This window comes from Salvelinus sp. IW2-2015, linkage group LG28 (genome assembly GCF_002910315.2).
Source record: "Salvelinus sp. IW2-2015 linkage group LG28, ASM291031v2, whole genome shotgun sequence".
Classification (NCBI taxonomy): domain Eukaryota; kingdom Metazoa; phylum Chordata; class Actinopteri; order Salmoniformes; family Salmonidae; genus Salvelinus; species Salvelinus sp. IW2-2015.
In genome coordinates this window covers 27,104,304-27,126,888 of record NC_036868.1, presented here as the reverse complement: position 1 = coordinate 27,126,888, position 22,585 = coordinate 27,104,304, and the positions used below count along the sequence as shown (strand labels likewise).

The 22,585-nt window shown below is 43.7% G+C and overlaps 2 protein-coding genes across 4 annotated transcripts; one reads left to right on the top strand and one right to left on the bottom strand.

The window, feature by feature from the left end:
• Nucleotides 1-235: 235 nt before the first annotated feature.
• gzf1 (GDNF-inducible zinc finger protein 1) lies at nt 236-4,938 on the top strand. Of its 2 annotated transcripts, XM_023974210.2 has the most exons (8): nt 236-325; nt 858-1,666; nt 1,780-2,045; nt 2,263-2,446; nt 2,688-2,952; nt 3,101-3,268; nt 3,466-3,623; nt 3,749-4,938. In XM_023974210.2, the coding sequence occupies exons 2-8, from the start codon at nt 875-877 to the stop codon at nt 4,529-4,531; spliced, it is 2,616 nt and encodes an 871-aa protein (XP_023829978.1). In that variant the 5' UTR covers nt 236-325; nt 858-874; the 3' UTR covers nt 4,532-4,938. The 2 variants fall into 2 exon arrangements, with proteins under 2 accessions (XP_023829978.1, XP_070291940.1); XM_070435839.1 differs by lacking the exon at nt 236-325 and having other exon boundaries at nt 780-1,666.
• A 5,436-nt stretch (nt 4,939-10,374) lies between these two features.
• On the bottom strand, nt 10,375-18,392 carry napbb (N-ethylmaleimide-sensitive factor attachment protein, beta b). Of its 2 annotated transcripts, XM_023974035.3 has the most exons (10): nt 18,185-18,392; nt 15,595-15,674; nt 14,185-14,301; nt 12,962-13,008; nt 12,395-12,472; nt 12,050-12,190; nt 11,809-11,913; nt 11,607-11,675; nt 11,367-11,417; nt 10,375-11,126 (listed from the first exon to the last, which is right to left on the bottom strand). In XM_023974035.3, exons 1-10 carry the CDS (start codon nt 18,280-18,282, stop codon nt 11,025-11,027), a joined length of 888 nt encoding a protein of 295 aa, XP_023829803.1. In that variant the 5' UTR covers nt 18,283-18,392; the 3' UTR covers nt 10,375-11,024. The 2 variants fall into 2 exon arrangements, with proteins under 2 accessions (XP_023829803.1, XP_070291941.1); XM_070435840.1 differs by lacking the exon at nt 12,962-13,008.
• Between the last annotated feature and the right edge of the window lie 4,193 nt (nt 18,393-22,585).

Genomic DNA, 22,585 nt, shown 5'->3' with positions numbered 1-22,585 from the left:
ACAAATCAATTGTTTTGCATTTGCAAAGGTATCGCGACACCATGAGCTGAATAYACAAATAATTATTTTTTAAATTTTGATGTCTAGTTATTTCTATAAAAATGTTCAATGATCCTAAGAACTGATCCAGAGTCGCTTTGTTCTAACGTTACTTGTGAACATTTGAAACGGGTACTAAGAACGTATAGCAAATCATCTGAAACGGACCGAATCTATCCAATATGGCCGAAGTGAAAACGGATCTCTCGAATTCGGGTGCAGATTTTACAGGAAATACTTTCGTTGTGCTGCATTTGTGAAGGGCTGCCATTTTACCGAGCTTACGGTAAGAAAGAGTTGGTTGTGATGCGTACACGTTCATTGCACATATTCCGCTGTTGCTTGCTGATCATAACTGAAACACTGCAAAAGAAAGTGTTTCATGGAAAAACAACCATCAACTGTTTTTCTGTCTTTGACTAGATAGTTTATTGCCGTGGCTCAATCTAGTAAGCTTAACGTTAGCTTGATGCTAACTCGCTTGTGTGCTAACGTTACTCGTTTTGACGGTTGGCCAGTCAAAACATGAGCAGCTGATTGAGTCAAACTCGTTTTTGAGCTTGCCTAGCCAGCTACTTTTTCCCATCTAGCCAACTAGCCAACCACCTAACGTTAGCTATAGTAAGCTAGCCCCAAGCACAGGCCTTAACCATAACGTTATATAGCTAGCAAGCTAAGTGAATATATCTAGCTAGCTAAGGTTACTGTAACGCTATAAGTCCACATGGTCACTCCCCCCAAAAATAAACAAGTTCACTTTAGCCAGGAATGGATTGCTTTGCTACCATTGATCTGTTTTTATAACATTTGTCTATCAGTATCAACAGTATGAACCATGAGTGACCAAGTGGTCCAGCTCTCCTCAGCCTTCCACCATGAGGACATGCTTCAGTCTCTGCACCAGCTCAGACTGCATGGCCACCTGTGTGATGTCACAGTCCAGGTGGACTACCAGGGTGAGCTGGAAGAGTTTGAGGCTCACCAGGCGGTCCTAGCTGCCTCCAGCGGCTACTTCAAGAACATCCTACTGGCCCCGGACCCACCCAAGAAACTATTCTTGGGGAACGTTCGAACCACTGATTTCACCAGGTTCTTGGAATATGTATACACTGGCAAACTGGAGGTGGATAAAGAGTTTGCTAAAGACAAGATTGGTGTAATACATGAAGTGGCGACACTGTTGGAGTGTAAGAGCCTTGTCCAGGCTTGCAGCTCGGTTCTCGACGAAGGCAGCTCGAGTCTGCACGGGGTTGAAGCGTCCATGTCACAGGACATGGAAGCTGATTTGAATTATGTGGGAGAGGAGGATGTGGCGCTGGGGGTCGGAGTCAACAAAGTTCCCAAAATAGCCCCCACCAAGAGGCTGATTCCTCCAACAAAACCGGAGAGAGGGGAGAAAAGGGCAAAGGTCGAGGTCACAGCCGAGGAGGAGAGGTCAGAGGTGAATAAAGACACTGAGGTCTCTGGGAGGAGGAGTAACAGGCTGGCAGGGCGCAGAGTCTTCATTGACATTCCTAAGAAGAAGTACGTGAGGAAGATGAAGGACCAGACCGAGGCGCAGATGGAAGATCTGCCTGACAACAACACTCAGACAACCAATCAGGGGGAGAACACTGACGACACACAGGTAGGTGCAATGTTGACGTGCTTTGATTTGGCGGATGAGGCGTGTAAGAGCATTTAGAACGTCTAGACAAAAGTGTTGTCCAATCGATCTTGACGATTGTTGTTATTACACAGGAGGCAGAAGAGGCCCTTCCAGAGCTGCTGCCTGAAAAAGAGGGGGCGGGACTGGAGTCAACAGACGTTGATGATGAAGATGAGGGAGATATACCGGGGGATTGTCCAGATGACTCCCTCTTCTTGCCCGGCAAGGAAGAGGAGGGTGAGGAGGAGGGAGAGGAGCGTGCCACCAACAGATCATCCAGACGTATTGACACTCAATACAAGTGTGACAAATGTCAACGGACCTTCCACTATGAGAAAAGCTACCTGAAGCACATCAAGTAGGTGGAATTGGATATTGCACATCAGTTAGACATTCGTTGGATCATGAATAGGTGGGTTTGAAAATGAGAGAAGACAAATGTAGACCTACACTGTACTGTGCAATGTAAAGTGCTTTGAGCACTTGTAAAGGGGTTAGGAAACTTGAATTCTCAACTATTGTCGTTGTTGTTCTGATCGCGTCTCTAATAACTACATTGTTACCATGACCACCAGGACGAGCCACAGTGTGCAGGGGGAGGTGACGTACCGTTGTGACACCTGCCAGCAGACCTTCGCCAACCGCTGCAACCTGAAGATCCACCAGAGACACGTCCACAGTGACGAAAGACTGTTCCCCTGTGATGTCTGCACCAAGACCTTCAAGCGCAAGAAGGACGTGACGCGCCACCGGCGACAGGTTAGGATGGGTCTGAGTCGGAGGATTTGGGACTGCTTTTGTAACACTTTTATGTAGGATTCTCTCGATTCACGCCCTGTTCCCCACGTAGGGCACAACTTTTGACCAGAGCCGTTGGTGGCTAACCCACGTGGGCCTGGTCAAATGAAGGGCACTATGTGAAACTGGCATATCCTTTTCAATTTGCTGCAAGACTAATCATTAATTGAGACAATAAATATTGACTCTTTTCTACGTCTAGGTGCACGAGGGAGGCGGTGAGCGGCACACCTGTCTTGTGTGTAACAAGGCTTTGAGCTCTAAGACAGCGTTGACGCTACACGAGAGAACACACACAGGAGACAAGCCCTACTCCTGCACTGACTGTGAAGCCAAGTTCTCCCAGAGCTCAGCCCTCAAGACCCACCGCAGGACTCACACAGGAGAGAAGCCTTTCGCCTGTGACCAGTGTGATGCGAGGTTCACCCAGAACCACATGTTGTCCTATCACAAAAGGGCCCACACAGGTAAGAATTCCACTTCTTACACAGATACACTGTACATTTATTTTAAAGCTGTTAGATTTGGCTTTTCCTGATTTAATCAGGATTTTTACACTGTTTCTTAGATCTACACAAACCAGTCTAAACCAATCTGTTTTGTTTGGCCTACCAGGAGAGAAGCCTTTTATGTGTGAGAGCTGTGGGAAAAGCTTTGCCTCTAAAGAATACCTGAAACACCACTCCAGAATCCACACAGGCTCCAGGCCTTACAAGTGTGAACAATGTGGTCGGGCCTTCGCCCAGAGAAACTCCCTCCACCAGCATATGAAGATACACACAGGTAACCACTGCGATATTACACCTAATGTAGCCATTTTATTTTCATGCTGACTGCATCGAATGTTACGGTTACTAATCACAAGACACATTGCTACTACCCTTTAATAGTGAGGTATCTTCCATTTTATAGTGAAAATGTCTGCCTCTGCTGACCCTTGACCTTTAACCCCTGTCTGACCTGTGTGTGTTCTGTCTCAGGTGAGCGTCCGTACCACTGTACAGATTGTGATAAGCAGTTCACCCAGCTGAATGCCCTCCAGAGGCACCAGAGGATTCATACAGGGGAGAAGCCTTACATGTGTGGCCTCTGCAACCGTACCTTCACGGACAAGTCCACTGTACGCAGACACACCATGGTGCGTTACTACACTACTGCAACAACACTCGTTTCAATACTAAAATGTATGTGATACGTCATGTTGGAGACATTGACAGGTGCTGCAAACGCCTGTTATTTGACGATGTGCACTGTATTCCACAGACTCACGACCAGAACACTCCGTGGAAGAACTACCTGGTGGTCCTCAAGGACAACATGGAGAAAAAGACAAAGAAACCCAGAAGCCTTGGTAGAAAGGTTAAAATAGAGACGGTGGTTCGGGAGGTGGAAGGGGATAGTGGAGCTGGAGGTAGGCTCCAGGAGGGGACCATATTGGTTCCTGGTGAGCCCATCACCCTCTCAGCCAGCTGGGGCGACCCAGGGACCATCGCCCTGGTTAGCCACACCACCCTGGGTGGGTTCACAGTCATCCAGACAGAGATGCCGGCTGGGACCCAGCTACCCATCGTCACCACAGACGGCACCGGGGCCAGTGTCATCTCTCTGGATGGATCCACTGTCTCTGTCCCCTTTACTATCCCTGTCTCTATGTCCTCCATCTCTGTGTCCTCGTCCTCCTCTGGTGTCCTCCCTGTCCAGACTGTGTCTGTCTCTGTCCCAGTCACTGTTTCAGGGGCCATATTTGCCCCAGTTTCAGAGACCAGTCTTTCAACTTCGTGTGTTCTGGAAACTGCGGTGTCGCAGACCATCTTGGCTCCAGATTTGGAAGCTGGGCCTGGTTCAGATATGACGACCATTGGGGATCCTGAGGAGGCAGTTTCAGAGTGTGCCCCGATCTCTGAGGAGTGTGTTACAGTGCAGACATCAGAACTGGAGACTGAGACACAGAGCGCTGCTGTCTCTAATGAGGAACAACACAGTGTACCAGAGGACATTGGTACTGTGGAAGACCTGGAGGTGTCCACCGAAGATACTGTGGTGTAGGTTGGCATGTATCTCAATGTACACTCKCTTCCATATGTATTTGGGCATTGAAGATAATTCCTTTAATTTGTCTCTGTACTCCAGRATTTMGGGATTTTGAGGTCAAATGTTTCATGCGAGGCGKCGACGGAACACTACCTTTTTTCTGTTTACTAAATGAACGCACTGTATCGAAATCAAATCAAATGTATTCCTCACATACACATTTTACAGCTGGTAATCAAGGCGCAGTGAAATGTTTACGCTAGTTCCCTCAATGCGGTACGTTAATCAGCAATAACAGTGAAGAGTCAAGTAGAGAATAACAAGTCGTAGAAGAGGTAATATGCATAGTAATAATGGACTGTATTTACACTATGTACAAATATAAAGTGGGTTGTGGATTCAATAGTACTAGAACAGCAGCATTGAGTGTGTGTTTATTTGGTGTTTGTGTGCTTATGGGTGTTTGTGTGTAAGGGTTGAATATGTGTGTAGTCGGTGCAAATCATTTCTAAGGWGCCTAATGCAAATAGTCTCTACGGTGCAGATCTGTGCAGGGGGTTCGCTAGGTTTAGATTTTTAGCAGTGTGATGGCCTGGTGGTAGAAGCTGTCTCTGAGCCTGTTCGTCCGAGACCCAATACTCAGAAGAGACGCTGCTGCTAAACCACGGCCGGGGGTGTGATTGAATCATGTCCGGTTCTCTGTGATGTGCACTTCGAGGAACTTGAAGCTTTTTACCCTTCTCCACTGCAGCCCGGTCGATGACAATAGTGGCGTGCTCCTCCCCTTGTTTCCTGTAGTCCATAATCAGCTCCTTGGTTTTGCTGACATTGCGGGAGAGGCTGTTTCCCTGGCACCACTGACTCTAGTCCCCCCCCCCCCCATTTGAAGAAGTCATAAGTATTTGGACACATTCACTTACAGTGTATTAAAGTCGTCAAAAGTGTAGTATTTGGTCCTGTATTTGTAGCATGCAATGACTACGTTAAGCTTGTGACTACAAACTCATTGGATGCATTTGCAGTTTGTTTTGGGTTGTGTTTTGACCAATGAACTGAATGGTGAATGGTGTATTGTCATTTTGGAGTAACTTTTATTGTAAATAAGGATGTTTTTAACATTTCTACATTAATGTGGATGCTACCATGATTATGGATAATCCATGAATGAATTGTGAATAATGGTGAGTGAGAAAGTTAGAGGCACAGAGATCATACACCCCCCCCCCCAAAAAAGAAAATGCTGAACTCCCATGTTAATGATCAGGTTATCAAGTTCTGTAACCTTCTCACTCGTCATTATTCATTCATGATTTTTCTTAATCATGGCATTATCAGGATTCATGTGGAAGTGTTCTGAAACATCTTATCTACTCACTMAGAAATACAATTACTCCATTCACCATTCAGTTCCTATCGGGKAAAACTTAACACAAAGAGTATTAAAATACCCTCAAATAAAAGGTGACATTCTGTACTGTTGCCTCATATGAGACATTTGATCTCAAATCCAAATATGCTGGAGTATAGAGCCAAATTAAAATGTGTAGCTTCACTGTCCAAATACATATGGAAGGGACTATTTGTTGTCTATTTATTGGGTCTGAATTCATATTTTATGTCTGTCCTCTACTCTGTTGACGAAAAGTTATGGGGTTGTCTCTRTGAAACTAAGGCTGGGATCCGGTTGTGGGTTATAGGTATTGCGGCTTTTAACCTCTAAAATATTGCGCCGTTCTGGACAGGTTCCAACTGACATTTTGGTGTTCAAAGCCATATGTGAACGTCGTAGTGTCCAGTGCCCGAAAGCTCCATCTGTCTGCACTCCGCTACCACTCTCTCAGCAGAACGGACTTGGAAGTGTCAGGTTTCAGACCGCACATTTGCATAGGGAGTAACGTGTCACACCTTCTGGCCTATCCAGACAAATAATCGATTTACCCTCCCTCTGGGAGACAGCATATGAAAGGGGACAGTCTAGTGCACAGGTGTCAAACTCATTCCACAGAGGGCCGAGTGGCTGTGGGCTTCGCTCCTCCCTTGTACTTGACTGATGAATTAAGGGCCCTAATTAGTAAGGAACTCCCCACACCTTAATAGCTTAATTGAAAGGAAAAAAACTCAAACCTGCTGACACTAGGCCCTCCATGGTAAGAGTTTGACAACCCAGGTCTAGTGCGAGGGTGTTCAACTCTTAAAGGCTCTGCATGGTCAATCTGGTGTCTGCGGTGGACGTACAGCATTTACTGTGACGCGGCCTCCGCAGAGGTCGGAGCGTTCCTACTTCTTCGCGGAGCAGAGCTGTTGTCAAGGAAGTGAGTTTTCTGTTTATACAGGACCTTCCGCCCCCACCTACCGTCAACTATTCATGTCAATGCGGATCTATACAGAGCTATAAGGAGCCCTCCACATTGTTATAACATTTGGGAGGCACACGGCCGATGCATTATGAAGTTCGATTTGCACTCCGCAATTGCGTCACATCCCCCGTACTAAGCCTCCGGCCCACATTTAGGAGCCTGCTGGTTTTCTGTTCTACCTGATAATGAATTGCATACACCCGGTGTCCTAGGTCTAAATCAGTCCCTGATTAGAGGGGGAATAATGAAAGAAAACAGTGGAACTGGCTTTGAGGTCCAGAGTTGAGTTTGAGGGGTCTAGCGAGTCCAACAGTCGTGGTTTCATCTCGACGTGATATTTTCAGCTGGATTTAGAGCTTTCAACATAAAAAACAAAAATAKTGAGTCATTTCATAGAATTGAAAGGAGCACTTTCTCTTGGTCACAGGCGGACACATTCAGTGAGTGAAGTTGTAATGAGTCTGCACACATTTGAATGGTGTCTCTGTACCTCTTAGTGGGCTTTTAGGAGAAAAGTCTGTCGGCAGTTATATGAAAAGGTACCGATATTGTACTGCCATTAACCCCTTGAATAAATTTCCGTTGCCCCGTGGAAATCAAATTAGCATAAATACATCTCCATAAAAATCGATCTGTTTAATAAGCTAGAGATGTGGGCTGCGTCTCAATCCACCGCATCCGCCGATATAGGCCTTCTGCTTTGAAAGGTGGCCGAGCTACAGCAGTGTTTGTCAGACCATGCGACATCCCCTAAAATCGGTCTTCTCACATCTGAACAGATTGGGCTACACACTAATATGACCCCTCTATGGAAAGGTGAGTCTCTCACGAACACTTACATTTCGGTTGTTTTGCTCTAGGATGCTCACAAGCCTCGTCTGAAGGTAGCCCAGTACCCGTTAAAAACATTATTGGAAGTACAGTGCTTTTGGAAAGTATTCAGACCCTTTCCCAATTTCTACATTTTGTTACATTACAGCCTTATTCTAAAATGTATTAAATATATTTTTTTCTCATCAATCTACACACAACCCATAATGACAAAGCGAAAACTGTTTTTTTGGAGATGGGAGAACCTTCCAGAAGGACAACCATCTCTGCAGCACTCCACCAATCAGGCCTTTATGGTAGAGTGGCCAGAGATTGGAGATTGCCAAAAGGCACCTAAAGACTAAAGACTCCTAGACTGAGAAACAAGATTCTCTGGTCTGATGAAACCAAGATTGAACTCATTGGTCTGAATGCCAAGCATCACATCTGAAGGAAACCTGACACCATGAAGCATGGGGGTGGAAGCATCATGCTGTGGAGCTGTTTTTCAGTGGCAGGGACTGGGAGACTAGTCAGGATCGAGGGAAAGATGAACAGAGCAAAGTACAGAGATATCCTTAATGAAAACATGCGCCAGAGCGCTCAGGACCTCAGACTGGGGCGAAGGTTTACCTTCCAACAAGACAACAACGCTAAGAACACAGCCAAGACAATGCAGGAGTGGCTTCGGGACAAGTCTATAAATGTACTTGAGTGGCCCAGCCAGAGCTCAGACTTGAACCCGATCGAACATCTCTGGAGAGACCTGAAAATAGCTGTGCAACGACGCTCCCCATCCAACCTGACAGAGCTTGAGGATCTGCAGAGAAGAATGGGAGAAACTCCCCAAATACAGGCGTGCCAAGTTTCTAGCGTCATACCCAAGAAGACTCGAGACTAATTGCTGCCAAAAGTGCTTCAACAAAGTACTGAGGAAAGGGTCTGAATACCTATGTAAATGTTATATTTCAGTTTTTTATTTTTAATACACATTTGAAATAATTACAAAAAAAACTGATTTTGCTTTGTCATGATGTGGTATTGTGTGTAGATTGAGGGAAATGTTATCCATTCTAGAATAAGGCTGTAACGTAACAACATTTGGGAAAAATCATGTGGTCTGAATACTTTCCGAATGCACTGTATATATGGAAGTAGTTTAGTGACAAAAGGGATTTAATATGTCAACAACAAAAAGTTTCCAGTTCTTATATCTCTCAGCTGTAGGACAGAAACTTCTGTTTTCCATGAATCTGTTATCAATGTGTTTTGTATAGGCTAAAAGTAAGGCCAAAGTCAATATATCAAATAATTAGATATTTTTTTATACTTAAAGGGGACCTACAATTCAAAATCTAATAGCTAAATGATCCTTGGTATTAKCATCTTAAAACAATTACACATGTTAGCTTAGTAAGTTGTTTATTTGATTGTTCCTATATTTATATTTAAGCCCCACTTTTGTTGAACAGGAAAAAAATGTATTTTCTTAGTACAAATATTATGTATTTGAGCTTGCATCAAGTGAGTACACAAAATGTATAACCATTTTTACCAGAAAGGTGAGTTCCAGACCTGAAACTAAGCTATAAATAAATGGTAAGGTTGCAATCTCGTGAGAAAAAAAAATTTGTTTGGGTATAAATGTATCATTCAAGGCAATGATTCCACAGAGATCCCATTCACGGTCGACGCGGCATATGTTGGCTTAGTCGGAAAACGCTGCAAGGTTTATAACGCGCAATCAGAATCTCTGCCTTAGTTTGCTTAATTCATGGTTTCTTTTGTGTAACACGTTTTGACATTTACTCCTAACATCACTAATACAAATTAAAATATACATGCACATATCATATTCAAATTGTGTGGACTAAGTTTTCGACAAACAGCATTATCAGTAGAGACCCACAGAATGATAATGATTTTATTTAGTTCATTTTCAGACACAGACCAAATAAAACAGAAAATAGCACCATTCCATCTGAAAGAAGCTTGATATGCAGGCTGACTGCCCCCTACGTTGTGGGGCACTCAGTAGAAACCTTGCCGCAGTTCACTACTAGGAAATGTTGCACAACACTATTACCTATACACACAAAGAAATGCAGCTCTGCTAGTGGCCAGCAAGAGGATGCACTAGCATACACCAACATGGTTACAACTTCACAACACATARTACATCAACATGAGTGACAATGGAAGAACAAGCTGGAGTTCAGAAATGAAACTGCTCTTACAAGAGGGCAAGGGATATTCTTAGCTCTGCGTTAAAAAAAATCATTTACAAGCAGAATTAGGAAGTCGCCTCACATATTCTGTATTATTACACAATCTGCCTAAGAAATATGGAAAAAATGCTAACTAAGCAAAATATACTTTCTGGCCATGTCTTGATTGTAAATAAATTGTATTTGTATCAATTGTCCATTTCAAGAATAAGATTTTTTTTTAAATATGAAACAATTCATTGTGTCATCTCAGGCTGGAATACCTTTGTTTACAAGAACCATTTATGATATAAGTAATGGACATTTCCCTTTAAGACTTTTCAGTTGGAAGCCAAGCAAAGACAATGGAAATATATATTTAAAATACTCATTTCTAGATGAAAGGTCACATCTGTTGAACCTAATAGAATAATGAATTACAGCTGTACAAATCATGCCGTGTGTGTGTGCGCTCAATACTAACGTCAGTGATCAATGCCTTAGTATTAGAATGCCTCTCTGCCCTTCTCAGAAGTTTACTCACCACTAAACAGGAAACGTATCGGATCTATCCTCCAGAAAGAGGAGCGACTGGATCCACATCCTAACTAGAGTTTGGCGATAAGAGAGCACTGATATTATAATAGAATTCAACAGAGTATACATAGTCTTTATAAAGACCTACACCAGGGGTAGGCAACTAGATTCAGACGCAGGATCATTTTTGTAGTAGTGGATGGTTTCGGTGCCAGAACATAATTCTAATAATTTGTACACTGCAAAATTACCACAACTAAGCCCAAAAAGAGATTGTATTTGAAAATAATAATTTCACACCTTCATTACATTGATACACGATCGCATATCCCTTTTTTAAATTTGTGGGAATACTTGGGAACAGATTTACTAAATTAAACAAATTGTTTAGCTGACCAAAACCTCAAATCCATCCCCAAAAGTCAGACCCCTGGCCGAGACATTGCAGCGGATTTAACTAACTGGACATTCTGCATGTAAGAACGTGGACTGAGTCATTGCACAAAAACAATATGGGATGAGTAAGGGGTGAAGTAGTGGAGAGGGGTGGCATGCCATGTGTGGGCCCCGCGGTGCTGTGTTCCCCCTGGCGTGGTCTCACTTCAGGTCTCCCTCGTCCCCTTGGATGGTCTTCTTGATGCGCAGCAGCATYGTGGTCTGCCATTGGTCCAGACGAGAGATGGAGTCAAACTCTTTAATCTGAGGGAGGTTGAAAGGGAATAAGATTKAATCTAAGCACCTGTTCATATACTAAAAGGAATCCATGCTTTCTTTCCTTAAATAATTACTGATCTGGCATGACTGGATRTGTGAATGCCATGCACTGGAGTCAATGGCTTTCACCAATCCAATGGTAGGCAACGACATCAGACCCACATTTTTTTTCAAAAAGGGAAAAAAGCAGCCCGCCCTGTGAATCAATGAGGCATTTAGACTTACTGCTTCTGTGAAAGCTTCACAGTTRTGTTCCTCATGAGCATCCAGGAGRTTCTGTAAAACAGTGATTTACAGTAGCTTGTAAGATTGCTTCTGCAAAATGGCTGTCGTGCAGGTGCTACACAGTAGTAGTGGATCTAGTGAACTTTGCACAATATAACTTTAATATATTACCATGATCAACACCATAAAAGGGATACAATTAACAAATCGAAGGCTTTAGAGATGGGGTCAGTGACATACCTTCAACAGCTTGCACTCTCTTGAGTCAGAGAAAGCTGGGAACATCTCTTCGTACTTCTCGACAGCAAGCTGCAGAAAAAAGAAAAAAAATGTAATGCAGTTTTCCTTCATACAAAGCACTAAGTCAGAGGACTGCTTCATTTACAAATCTGAACYGCACTGAACCCCTTATGGTCTAGGWGACATGGCGCTGCCGACTGACTTTGGCGTTAAGTTCATCCACGATGAAGTGACACAGAGAGGCTTTGAAGAAGTACTCTTTGGCGCTGTATTTCAGCAGGGGGTTATCCATGGTGCTGGATCCAACCTGGAAACACACACACGAACACGGTCAATTCACTGGGTTCATAAATTTTCATTGGGAAACCATTGATATACAAATCAGTTTCTGTTCAGACACACGCGCACCCACAAGCATCCCGAGGTGACACACACACACACACCTGTTCGTAGATCTCGATGGCCTTTGCGTACTGTTCCAACTGAGCGGCGTAGGCCCCCACCTTCAGTAGACACTTGTTTGCAGAACTGTTGGACTCCTCTCCTTTGTAGTAGTCTGCCGCCTGCTCATAGTGGGCGATGGCCTAGAGCAGGACCAGGGGGGAATGGGAACCAAAACACTGAGTCGAGGTCCAGAAAATGCTAAATAATGGAATTTTCTTTCTAATGTAAACCAATAAGGAAATGAGACGGCGAGAAATTGGTAAACTATTCCAAGTCTTCAGACACCTTAGTTGTCCAATAACCATATACGACGACACACACGCACAAACACATTCAATACGCACCTTCTCTATATCCACCAGTTCTGACTCGTAGATCTCTGCGATGGTGATGTGGTGTTTGGCTGCGATGGTGAACCGTCCCTGGACGAGCCAAAACACAGGAATCAATACTGGGGCCGGGAGTTTTACCTTACTACGTGACCAGACCAGGAAATACTCTGGACCCTGATCGTTACTAAGTGGCTTTAGAGAGAGGAGAGACATCACTACTAAACTGGCGTGACAAAGAAGCCAAGTACTTTCAGATGTAGCCTGGGTCACAATACAAACGTTTGCAGTTGAAATGGCCATCGTCAGCTACTCCACGAAATACATCACCCTCTTTTGAAACAGAGAGGAACATCTTCAAGGGGGCTGGGCTATACTATAGGGAGGGTGCCATAGAGAGAATAGCATTGGAATGAAATAGTAGAACCTGCATTATCAGACCAGTTTTACAACTACAGCCAAGAGGATCAATTCTGACAAGGAAAATAATCGGTCATTCATGAACACCGGTGATGATGAACCATGACAATGTATTATATGGTTCAGGCCGTGCATGTCCCCGTCTGTGAGCGTCTGTCTTACCATGTCTGTGTATATATCAACAGCTGCGTTTAAGCACTTGATCGCCTCTATTGGCAGCATTAAAGGAAGAGGGGAGAGTTAGAGTGACAGACAGTATTAGGGTAGGTTAGATGCATACATACGTCAAAGGGAGATTTCTGAAAATTGGAAAGAAGTGAAAGAAACAATGCCGGCGCTTGCGTTACGATTCTCTCGTAGATCAAGMTTGCATAACATTACATCTTATTTCTCCTTGTGGCTGGCTGGGTATTTCATCGACAGTAGGTTATAATTCCACCACCACCGGTGGGTGGGTGTATTATTAAATCCACTCTCGACAATATGGCAGGCTAACCTCAATAATAACCATCCCAGGGCTGGTACTCCAGCCCCAACTTTCTACAATTTTAATCATACCAAAAGGTAAAGAGGAGAGCCCACTGGAGCTACTCAATTRTACTCAGTAAATATTTATTGAACGGTACTCAAGGGCAATTTCTTTGCAATATAGTCACAGTTTAATATAGTTAAGCAATAAGGCACYAGGGCATGTGSTATATGGCCAATATACCACASCTAAGGGCTGTTCTTAGACACGACGCATRGCGGAGTGTATGGACACAGCCCTTAGCCGTGTTATATTGMCCATTTACCACAAATCCCTGAGGTGACCTTATTGCTATTATAAACTGGTTACCAACGTAATTAAGAGCAGTAAAAATAAAATGTTTTGTCATACCCYTGGTATACGGTCTGACATACCACGGCTGTCAGCCAATCAGCATTCAGGGCTCAAACCACCCAGTTTATAGTCAGTAATATAGCATGGCTCTCCCCTCTGACCCCGGAGCAGATGGTTGGCCCACATGTCAGATGCAAACAGACAACCTGTACAGGGTGGCCTGATTTCTGACACAGTACCAGAAAGACTTGGACTTATCGTGTGTAACACTAAGAAATGACTGGGAATTCTAACTCATTATCACTCTCCCCAGTAGACTAGCTTCTCCGTAGAGCCCATTCTGCTCAAGTTATCGTTCCAGAGCCACAACTCCCACTGCTGCCTGTGTGGATCTGACTGACACATACCACAGACTTCTATTAGCCCTGGAAAATGTGCAGCAGTTTTTGCTACTTTCACAAGGGACTGAAATGTAGTCAACTAAAAGTTAAAGCAGGCTGTTTGAGGTCAATTACTGTAGCCGAAAAGGCCCAGTTTGGCTTTTTGGTGTGCGGTATCTCACCGCTGGGGTCTGCCTTTTTGAAAGCGTTTCCTGCATCGATGAAGCTGGTGGCCGAGTCGTGTTTGTTCTGGAGCTGCATGTGGATCCGGGCCGCCTGGCAGAAGGCATTACCAGCAGCTGGAGACACACACACACAAACAAATTTAACCTCAACATAAAGCAAATCCATTGCACCTTGTTCCTCAAGGCCGTCCAAGAATAGTGCTGTGCAATTACAGAAGGAGACACACGGCTAAAATGACTCCAAAACACAGTGACTCCATCCACACAGAGTGGGCAGCACACACCGCCAGTCTTTCATGTGTGTAGGCTACTGTTAATTAAACACGTCGACCTAGTGCCGATTCACTCTATTTTTGCATATTTCTGACACTGAATGTTATCAGATCTTCAACCAAAATCGAATATTAGATAAATGGAACCCGAGTGAACAAATAACACTGATACTTGTTTCATTTGCTGAATTAATGCAACACCCAATGCCCCCGTGTGAAAAAGTAATTGCCCCGACACTCAATAGACCGGTTGTGACACCCTTAGCTGAAAAGACTGCAACCAAACGCTTCCTGTAGTTGATCAGTCTCACATCCCTGTGGATACATTTTGGCCCGCTCTTCCATGCAGAACTGCTTTAACTCAGCGACATTTGTGGGTTTTTGCGCGTGAACTGCTAGTTTCATGTCCTGCCACAACATCTTAAAATCGCGTTTAGGTCTAGAGACTTTGACTAGGCCATTCCAGAACTTTAAACATGTTGCTTTTCAGCCATTCTGGTGTAGACGTGCTTGTGTGTTTTGGATAACTTTCTTGCTGCAGGACCCAGCTGCTCTTCAGCTCACAGACGGATGGCCTGACATTCTCCTGTAGAATTAGAATTCATGAGCAGAATTCATGGTTCCTTCAGTGATGGCAAGTCGTCCAGGTCCTGAGGCAGCGAAGCATCCGCAAACCATCACGCTTCCACCACCATGACCGTTGCTACGAGGTTCTTAATGTGGAATGCAGTGTTCGGTTTTSGCCAGACACAACAGGACCCATGTCGTCCAAAAGGTCGAACCGAAATTGTCAATAAGCACCTGGATGATCGTCAAGACTCCCGGAAGAATGTTCTATGGATAGATTCCGTTTATCTAATATTAGGTTTTGGTTAAAGAGCTGACAACATTCCGTGTCCAGGATATGAAAAAAAAATGACAAAAGAGGGCAGAAAGGGGGCAAATACTTTTTCACAGCACTGTATAGTCAATACRTCCCATACTGACAGCATTTAACGCTTTAGTTTTAATTACTACCTTCGTCAGAGACGCACGCGCGCACCTCAACTCTGACACAACGTGCAACCACTAATGGGCTAATCGTTCAATCAAGGTCAACCATGTTTAGTGTGAAATAGAGCAGACAGAAGTGTACCGTTCCAGTTCTTGGCCATCTTGAACATGTTGGCTGCTCTGCAGTACATTTCGCAAGCCTCTTCAACTTTATGAGGTCCACTGGAGAGAGAGGAGAGCAAAATACATAGGGTTAACACACAAGACTCAAACTTATGCCACGTAATGATACAGTTTTAGATGTGGGTGAAGTTGCTAATATAGGAAAAGACTACAATGCAGTGCTTTCATCAACCAAGCACTTTCATTATTGACCAGACCCCTTATGCTGAGAGAGAAGACATCAGTCAGGCGGCCATTTTGGATGGTGGTGCCGGTATAGAGCTCTCTCAGTCTCTCTCTCCCTGACCCCATGGGAATGTCCTCCAACTCTTGACTAATGATGCTCTAGCTGTCCAATCAGTCACTAACCAGGTTTCCATCCAACCTTTTTTTGCGCGTAAAGTACATGTCGGGATATTTTAAATTTGCGGCAGGCCTGATGGAAGCAGCAAATTTGTATGTAAACTTTCCGACAAAACTAAATACGCTAGACAAGGTGGATCTTTGTGTCGGTATAATGTATTATGTGAGAAATGGTGGTGGAAACCCCTTTATGTAGAAACATTGATATAATAACCATCATATGGAAGCAAACTTGGGAGTCACGCGACAGAATATCGTGTGGTCCTCCCACTACGACTCGGGAATGCATGCAGTTTATTAGGCTACAGATGATATGATGAACTTCACAGGGTGGTGAATGTGCACAGCGATGAGCTTAATTATCCTTTCCAATAAATAGAGGGTCTTATTCTAGTGACATCATGACCGATGCTTGGCTGCAGTTTGACAAATAAAAAGAATCTTGCTCTCATCATGTAGTATCTCGTACGTCTGTAAGTTAACAATGAAGAAAGGTACGGCGGAAGTTTATGCAGGAGGGCTTTATAAACAAAGAGTGTAACACATCGATCTACCAGACTGCAAAGATGGCCAGTCTACTTTCATTTACAGAATGCAATGAAGTGTACTGAACCTATCACTCGTAATAAAGCAAGTACGCTATGATAAACTGCATCCCATGGCTTCAATACAGCGGCACCTGAATTCCTATAGACAATATCGCCATAGTCTATAAAATCAGTATGTAAGTCGACTGCCATTTAATGAAAGCCTTTAGGCCTACCTCAATCTGATATGATCCTCATACAGCATGTTAATGGTTGTTCACCGGTATAGTACAGTAGAAAMGCTGTTCCCAAAGCCAGACATACAGGTAGTCTTTTCTCTAACGATGAAGAGTTAGAAGTGTCAGATTTAGACCTCTCCATTGCTTTCACCTTAGTGGCCCTTTTGAGAGCCATTTCATTAAGAATAATATTGGATGGCTGCCAGGTACTGAATGCAGTGAATCTTAGTGTGTGTACACCAAATGCAACAGATTTCTTCTCTTCACTGATATGGTATGATTAGGGCCCCGTGTTTTGGGCAATCATGTCACATATGTAAGAAATTGTCAAAGGGGACAGTTTGATGAAAAAGTTAAATAAAGGTTCAAATCCAAGCATGTCACATGATGGTGCAAGACAGGACCCTAGGTAGGGTACAGACAGACAGGTAACGATGGTTAGATACTACTGCACTGTCGGAGCCAGGAACACAAGCATTTCGCAACACCCACAATAACATCTGCTAAATATGTGTATGTGACCAATATAATTTAATAAGGCTGCCAAATAGACATCAAAAGCTGACTGGTTAGATACACCAGAGACTGGAACAGGACTGACCTGCATTGCAGTGGCCTTGGAACTGGCAGACACACCTACTCCTAAATCCTACTATTGGAATAAATTACAGGCAAATGCATTCATAAATACAGCACACACAAAGGTGGCATATAGGATTACACTTCATAGAAATTGTTAAATTAGTCAAGACCGAATTGGTGTGCTGTATCAGATGGCCCGATATGTGACTAAGAATTTAAAAACCGCAAAAGAATCATAAAAATGTATGCATGGAGAGTAATCGCCTGCCTTTGGGATGTTACTTAGCCTTCATGGCACAGGCCCAAGAGTCGTGACCTGCTTCTAGGTTGTTTACATTCACTTGAAGGGAATAATGTAACTGATTTGTGGCAGACAATAAATAGTAAGTTACTTACTAAGTGTACGTGCACAAATCATCCAAAGGTGGTTAGTTAGATATTTAGAATCAGAGCCACTGCCCAAATGACAGATTTCCCATTACCTGCATATTTCAAGGCTTAGATTCGCTAATTTTGCTAATTAGAAGGCGCAATGCTAGCTAGCTAACGTTACTATAGCTGGTTAAACATAGACTGTCTGCAGAAGCATGCATGAGGTTATAGTTAGCAACTAGTTAGTTATTTTAATGGCAAATGTTTACTATGGCATGCTTAGAGGATGTCCATTGCCACATAACACATAACACATATTGTAGCATCATAGAGCTCGCTACATACGATGGCATGGTGCCAAAGAGTCATCTCTAATGGTAAACAGCTCTGTGATAATACCCAGAGACTGAGTTAGCATGCGGACTGATGATAAACTAGCTAACGAACGTTAGCTTTATTGACATCGTCGTTGCTGAAGCATTCTTACCCAAACATGCCTCCCAAGAATGAGCCAGACGTTTTCACTTTCTTGTCAGCGTCAGCCATCAGCTGAATCGCTTCCTTCTCTTTCCCAGAGTTGTCCATTCTCTGATTAGAACAATGCAAATACTAACGTTAAGTAGCAGTCAGAAAAATAACACCAGCATTCGATTCTAGTAATGAAGGATTACAGTCGATGGTTTTATTTAGCGTAGGCGTGCCTTTGCAGTAGCCAAGAGAATCATGGTACTTTGAGTTTCCATCTAGGCAAAAAAAACTTGACCTTGTATGCAGTTAAACTACAACTCCCATCTGAAAAACAAATAAATTAAAACCCCTGTTACGTAATATTTCACACACTTTAGTTAAGTCATAAATTATACTCGTGCTTTGACACCTTTCTGATCTTATAACAAAACAAATTCTGGGAAGCAAAATAGCTCCTATCATGGCAATGAGAAATTAACAAATACATTTTGAGTCTGTTTACGTCATTGCGCACCTTGTTAGGATTTATGTTTATGCACTATAGCCTGCTACCATATTGTATGAAGATGAATATTGTTTTGTTACATCTGCATTGTTTGTGTGTGTGTGTATGTGTGTAAAGACTGAGCAACATAGAGTGACATGCTATAAAAGCTGTGGTCAATCTGGAGAGGGGAGGGGTGCATATCTCCAGGCCAACCAGGGAGGGTAGYARACTGGACAATACCATAWWAGGAACTGTTTGAGTGTAGCATCTGGGGAGCYGKACAAGACAGATCTAATCTACCCAAAGACCAGATGCGGACACCTGKGAGCACCAAGYGACTGGGACCAGTCTGAGTGCCAGCGATAGGCTGAGCAAAGTTTAAACCACGCTCAGCCTCTACTGTGATAGGCCAACGGACGGGTTGGAAATATGGCTGTCATAGTATAATAACTGTTGTTTGCGCACATTCCAGAGTTCTCCGTTTTACCCTGCGCGGTGATACAGCGAACCCGTATATACGAAAATTGCATTTGCCATTTATTGCTTGCGTTAATTAAACATAGTTAAAGAAAGTTAGCAGACCTTGCTTTTTATTTATCCTGATACCGGATTCGAATAACGCAGGGCTTACAACCTGCTGGCGCTTATTAACACTTGGCTAAAAACCTGTACCACATACATACCACAAACCACCCCAGTCAAGATGTAATGGGCATGCATAGAGCTAAAGTGAAATACAGGCACCCCCTTCCCTCCATCTGCATTCTTTCAAACATTTTAATTTACATGCTCGATACATGTTGACACAACAACACAAAGAATTGCACTCCACACTGCCCTCTCCCACCTGGATAAGAGGAACACCTACGTGAGATTGTTGTTCATTGACTACAGCTTAGTGTTCAYCACCATAGTGCCCTCCAAGCTCAGGACCCTGGGACTGAACACCTCCCTCTGCAACTGGAACCTGGACTTCCTGATGGGCCGCCCCCAGGTGGTGAGGGTAGGCACCCACACATCGGCCAAGCTGACCATCAACACAGGGACCCCTCAGGTGTGCGTGCTTAGTCCCCTCCCGTACTCCCTGTTCACCCATGACTGCGCACGACACCAACACCATCATTAAGTTTGCTGAAGAGCACGACGGTGGTAGGCCTGATGACCGACAACGATGAGACAGCCCGTAGGGAGGAAAAYGGGGGGGTACCTAGTTGTACAACTGAATGCCTTCAACTGAAATGTGTCTTCCGCATTTAACCCAATCCCTCAGAGAGGTGCGAGGGGCTGCCTTTATCGACATCCTCGTCTTTGGCGCCCAGGGAACAGTGGGATAACTGCCTTGCTCAGGGGCAAAACAACCGATTTTTTACTTGTCAGCTCGGGATTCGATCCAGCAACCTTTTGGTTACTGGCCCAACGCTCTAACCACTAGGCTACCTGCCGCCCCCTGACGGAGGTCAGTGACCTGGCAGTGTGGTGCCAAGACAACAAACTTTCCCTCAAAGTCAGCAAGACAAAGGAGACGATTTTGTCCCCGCAGTGGCGCGGGTCGAGAGCTTCCTCGGTGTCCACATCACTAAGAAATTAACATGATCCACACACACCACCACTGTCATGAATGCACGACAATGCCTCTTCCCCCCTCAGGAGACTGAAAAGATTTGGCACAGGCCCTCAGATCCTCAAAAGGTTGCACCGAGAGCATCTTGACTGGCTGCATTACGTATGATCGCAAGGCACTTTTTCATCTTTATTTATTATTTCACATTTATTTAACCAGGTAGGCTAGTTGAGAACAAGTTCTCATTTACAACTGCGACCTGGCCAAGATAAAGCAAAGCAGTTCGATACATACAACACTACCGCAAGTGTGTACSCCCCAGCACATCACTGGGGCCGAGCTCCCTGCCATCCAGGACCTCTATACCAGCTGGTGTCAGAGGAAGGCCCTAAAAATTGTCAAAGAATTCAGCCACCCAAGTCATAGACTGTTCTCTCTGCTCCCGTACAGCAAGCAGTCCCAATAGACCAAATCTGGAACCAACAGGACCCTGAACAGCTTCTACCCCCAAGCCATAAGACTGCTAAATAGTTAACTAAATAGCTACCAGGACTATCTGCATAGACCCTCCTTTGCACTAACTCTTTTGACTCATCACATACGCTGCTGCTACTGCTGCTTATTGTCTATCCTGTTGCCTAATAACTTTATCCCTACCTACATGTCACAGGAGACTGCTGATGGGAGGACGGCTCATAATGGCTAGAATGGAATGAATGGTATCAAACACATTGAAACCATGTGCTTGATGCGTTCCATTTCAGAAATTACTATGCCCACTCCATTTAACACGCCACCGGCCGCCTGTGCTACTTGTACATATATACACCTCAATTACCTCATAACCCTGCACATCGYCTCAGTACTGGATGCCCGTGTACATATATCCAAGTTATCTTTGCTCATTGTGTAATTATTCCTTGTGTTTTCCTTCTTATTTTTCTCTCTGCATTGTTGAAAGGACCTGTAAGTAAGCATTTCACTGTTAGTTTACAAAACGAGTTAGAATATGGCCAATTAGAAAATCATTTCACTTTATTCTACTCAAGTAATTACTCAGCACATTTTTTATATTTTTATGATAAAAAAAAAGAAGCATATTTCAATGTCATAAAATATTTTGTTTACATGTATCCCTTTCCCACCCCTCTCCCTACTCCCCTTCCACACAAATTATTGTAAGTATTTCATTTCATTTAGAGGGATCTTTTTACAGTTCTCTTATAAGTTTCACTATCTTACCCTCAAATCCTCCAAGAGCCGGTCTGCTGGCACCAGGGGGCGTTCTCCCGGACCAAAAAGTATTCCTAACAGACTATACATTTAAAAAAAAAAAGTAAAACAGCCCCGGGAGAACAAACAGGTTCTAGGAATGTGATTTTAATCATATACACACGCACACAAAAAAATGTCACATCCATATTTTGCAGGGTTGCCTCTACAGGGTTACAAAATAGTAATTTTCAAACCGCAACAACCAGATGCTCGGTTGGTTATGGGTTGGCAAACCCCTTCAACATTCACACTCATCTCCTATAAACCGTGCAAAAACGTAATCTGCATTCCGAAAGAACGCCAAATTAGACACCCAGGATTTGCTCAAATGCATGGCTCCGATTGTGTTACTCTGGGAGTGTCAGAATAAAGTTGACAGCTCATAGGTCCAGCTGTGCGTGTGGTGACAACTGCTCGACCCTGTCCACTAGACTAGTACAGGTGGTGCACATCTCCTGGAAACAGCACTTCAGTGCCAACACAAACATGGCGACTTGCCAAGGCAGAGGGAGTCAGTCAACGTACACCCAAGACAAAGTGACAGTTGGTGAGAATGTTTCAGGCAAAAACTAAAAGGCCTCTAGTGGATATAAATTCATAACAAAAACCCAACATTATTTCTCTAATAAAGCACTCATACTAGTACCTACCAGTATGTCCATCGCAATATATAAAAGACAGAAACTCCTACAAAAGTAGTACGTTTTTAAATCATTTTATTCATTTCATCTCAGTTAGCTAGCATTGTATTGTCCTGACACAGTATCAAGGGTGTGACATGAGTGACCCTCAATTCCAGTCACCCATAGCACTCTGAAGGGCATGCATGACGACTCCATACACCTAGGTAGGGGTAAGAGTCTCAAAAGTTATTTATTTTACTTAACGAACTCAGACAGTGCTTGCGTCTATGTTTTTCAGGGATATAATCATGGTACACCATTACATCTTCAATGTGCATTGAAACCAAAAAATAAAATAAACTGTACAAACAAAACACATCCYGTAGGAAAAATGAGTTGCAATGTAGCAGGGAAACTGTGCCATGTGAAACAATCTTGGTCTTCTATTGCATTAGGCAGAGTGAGGTGTGAAGA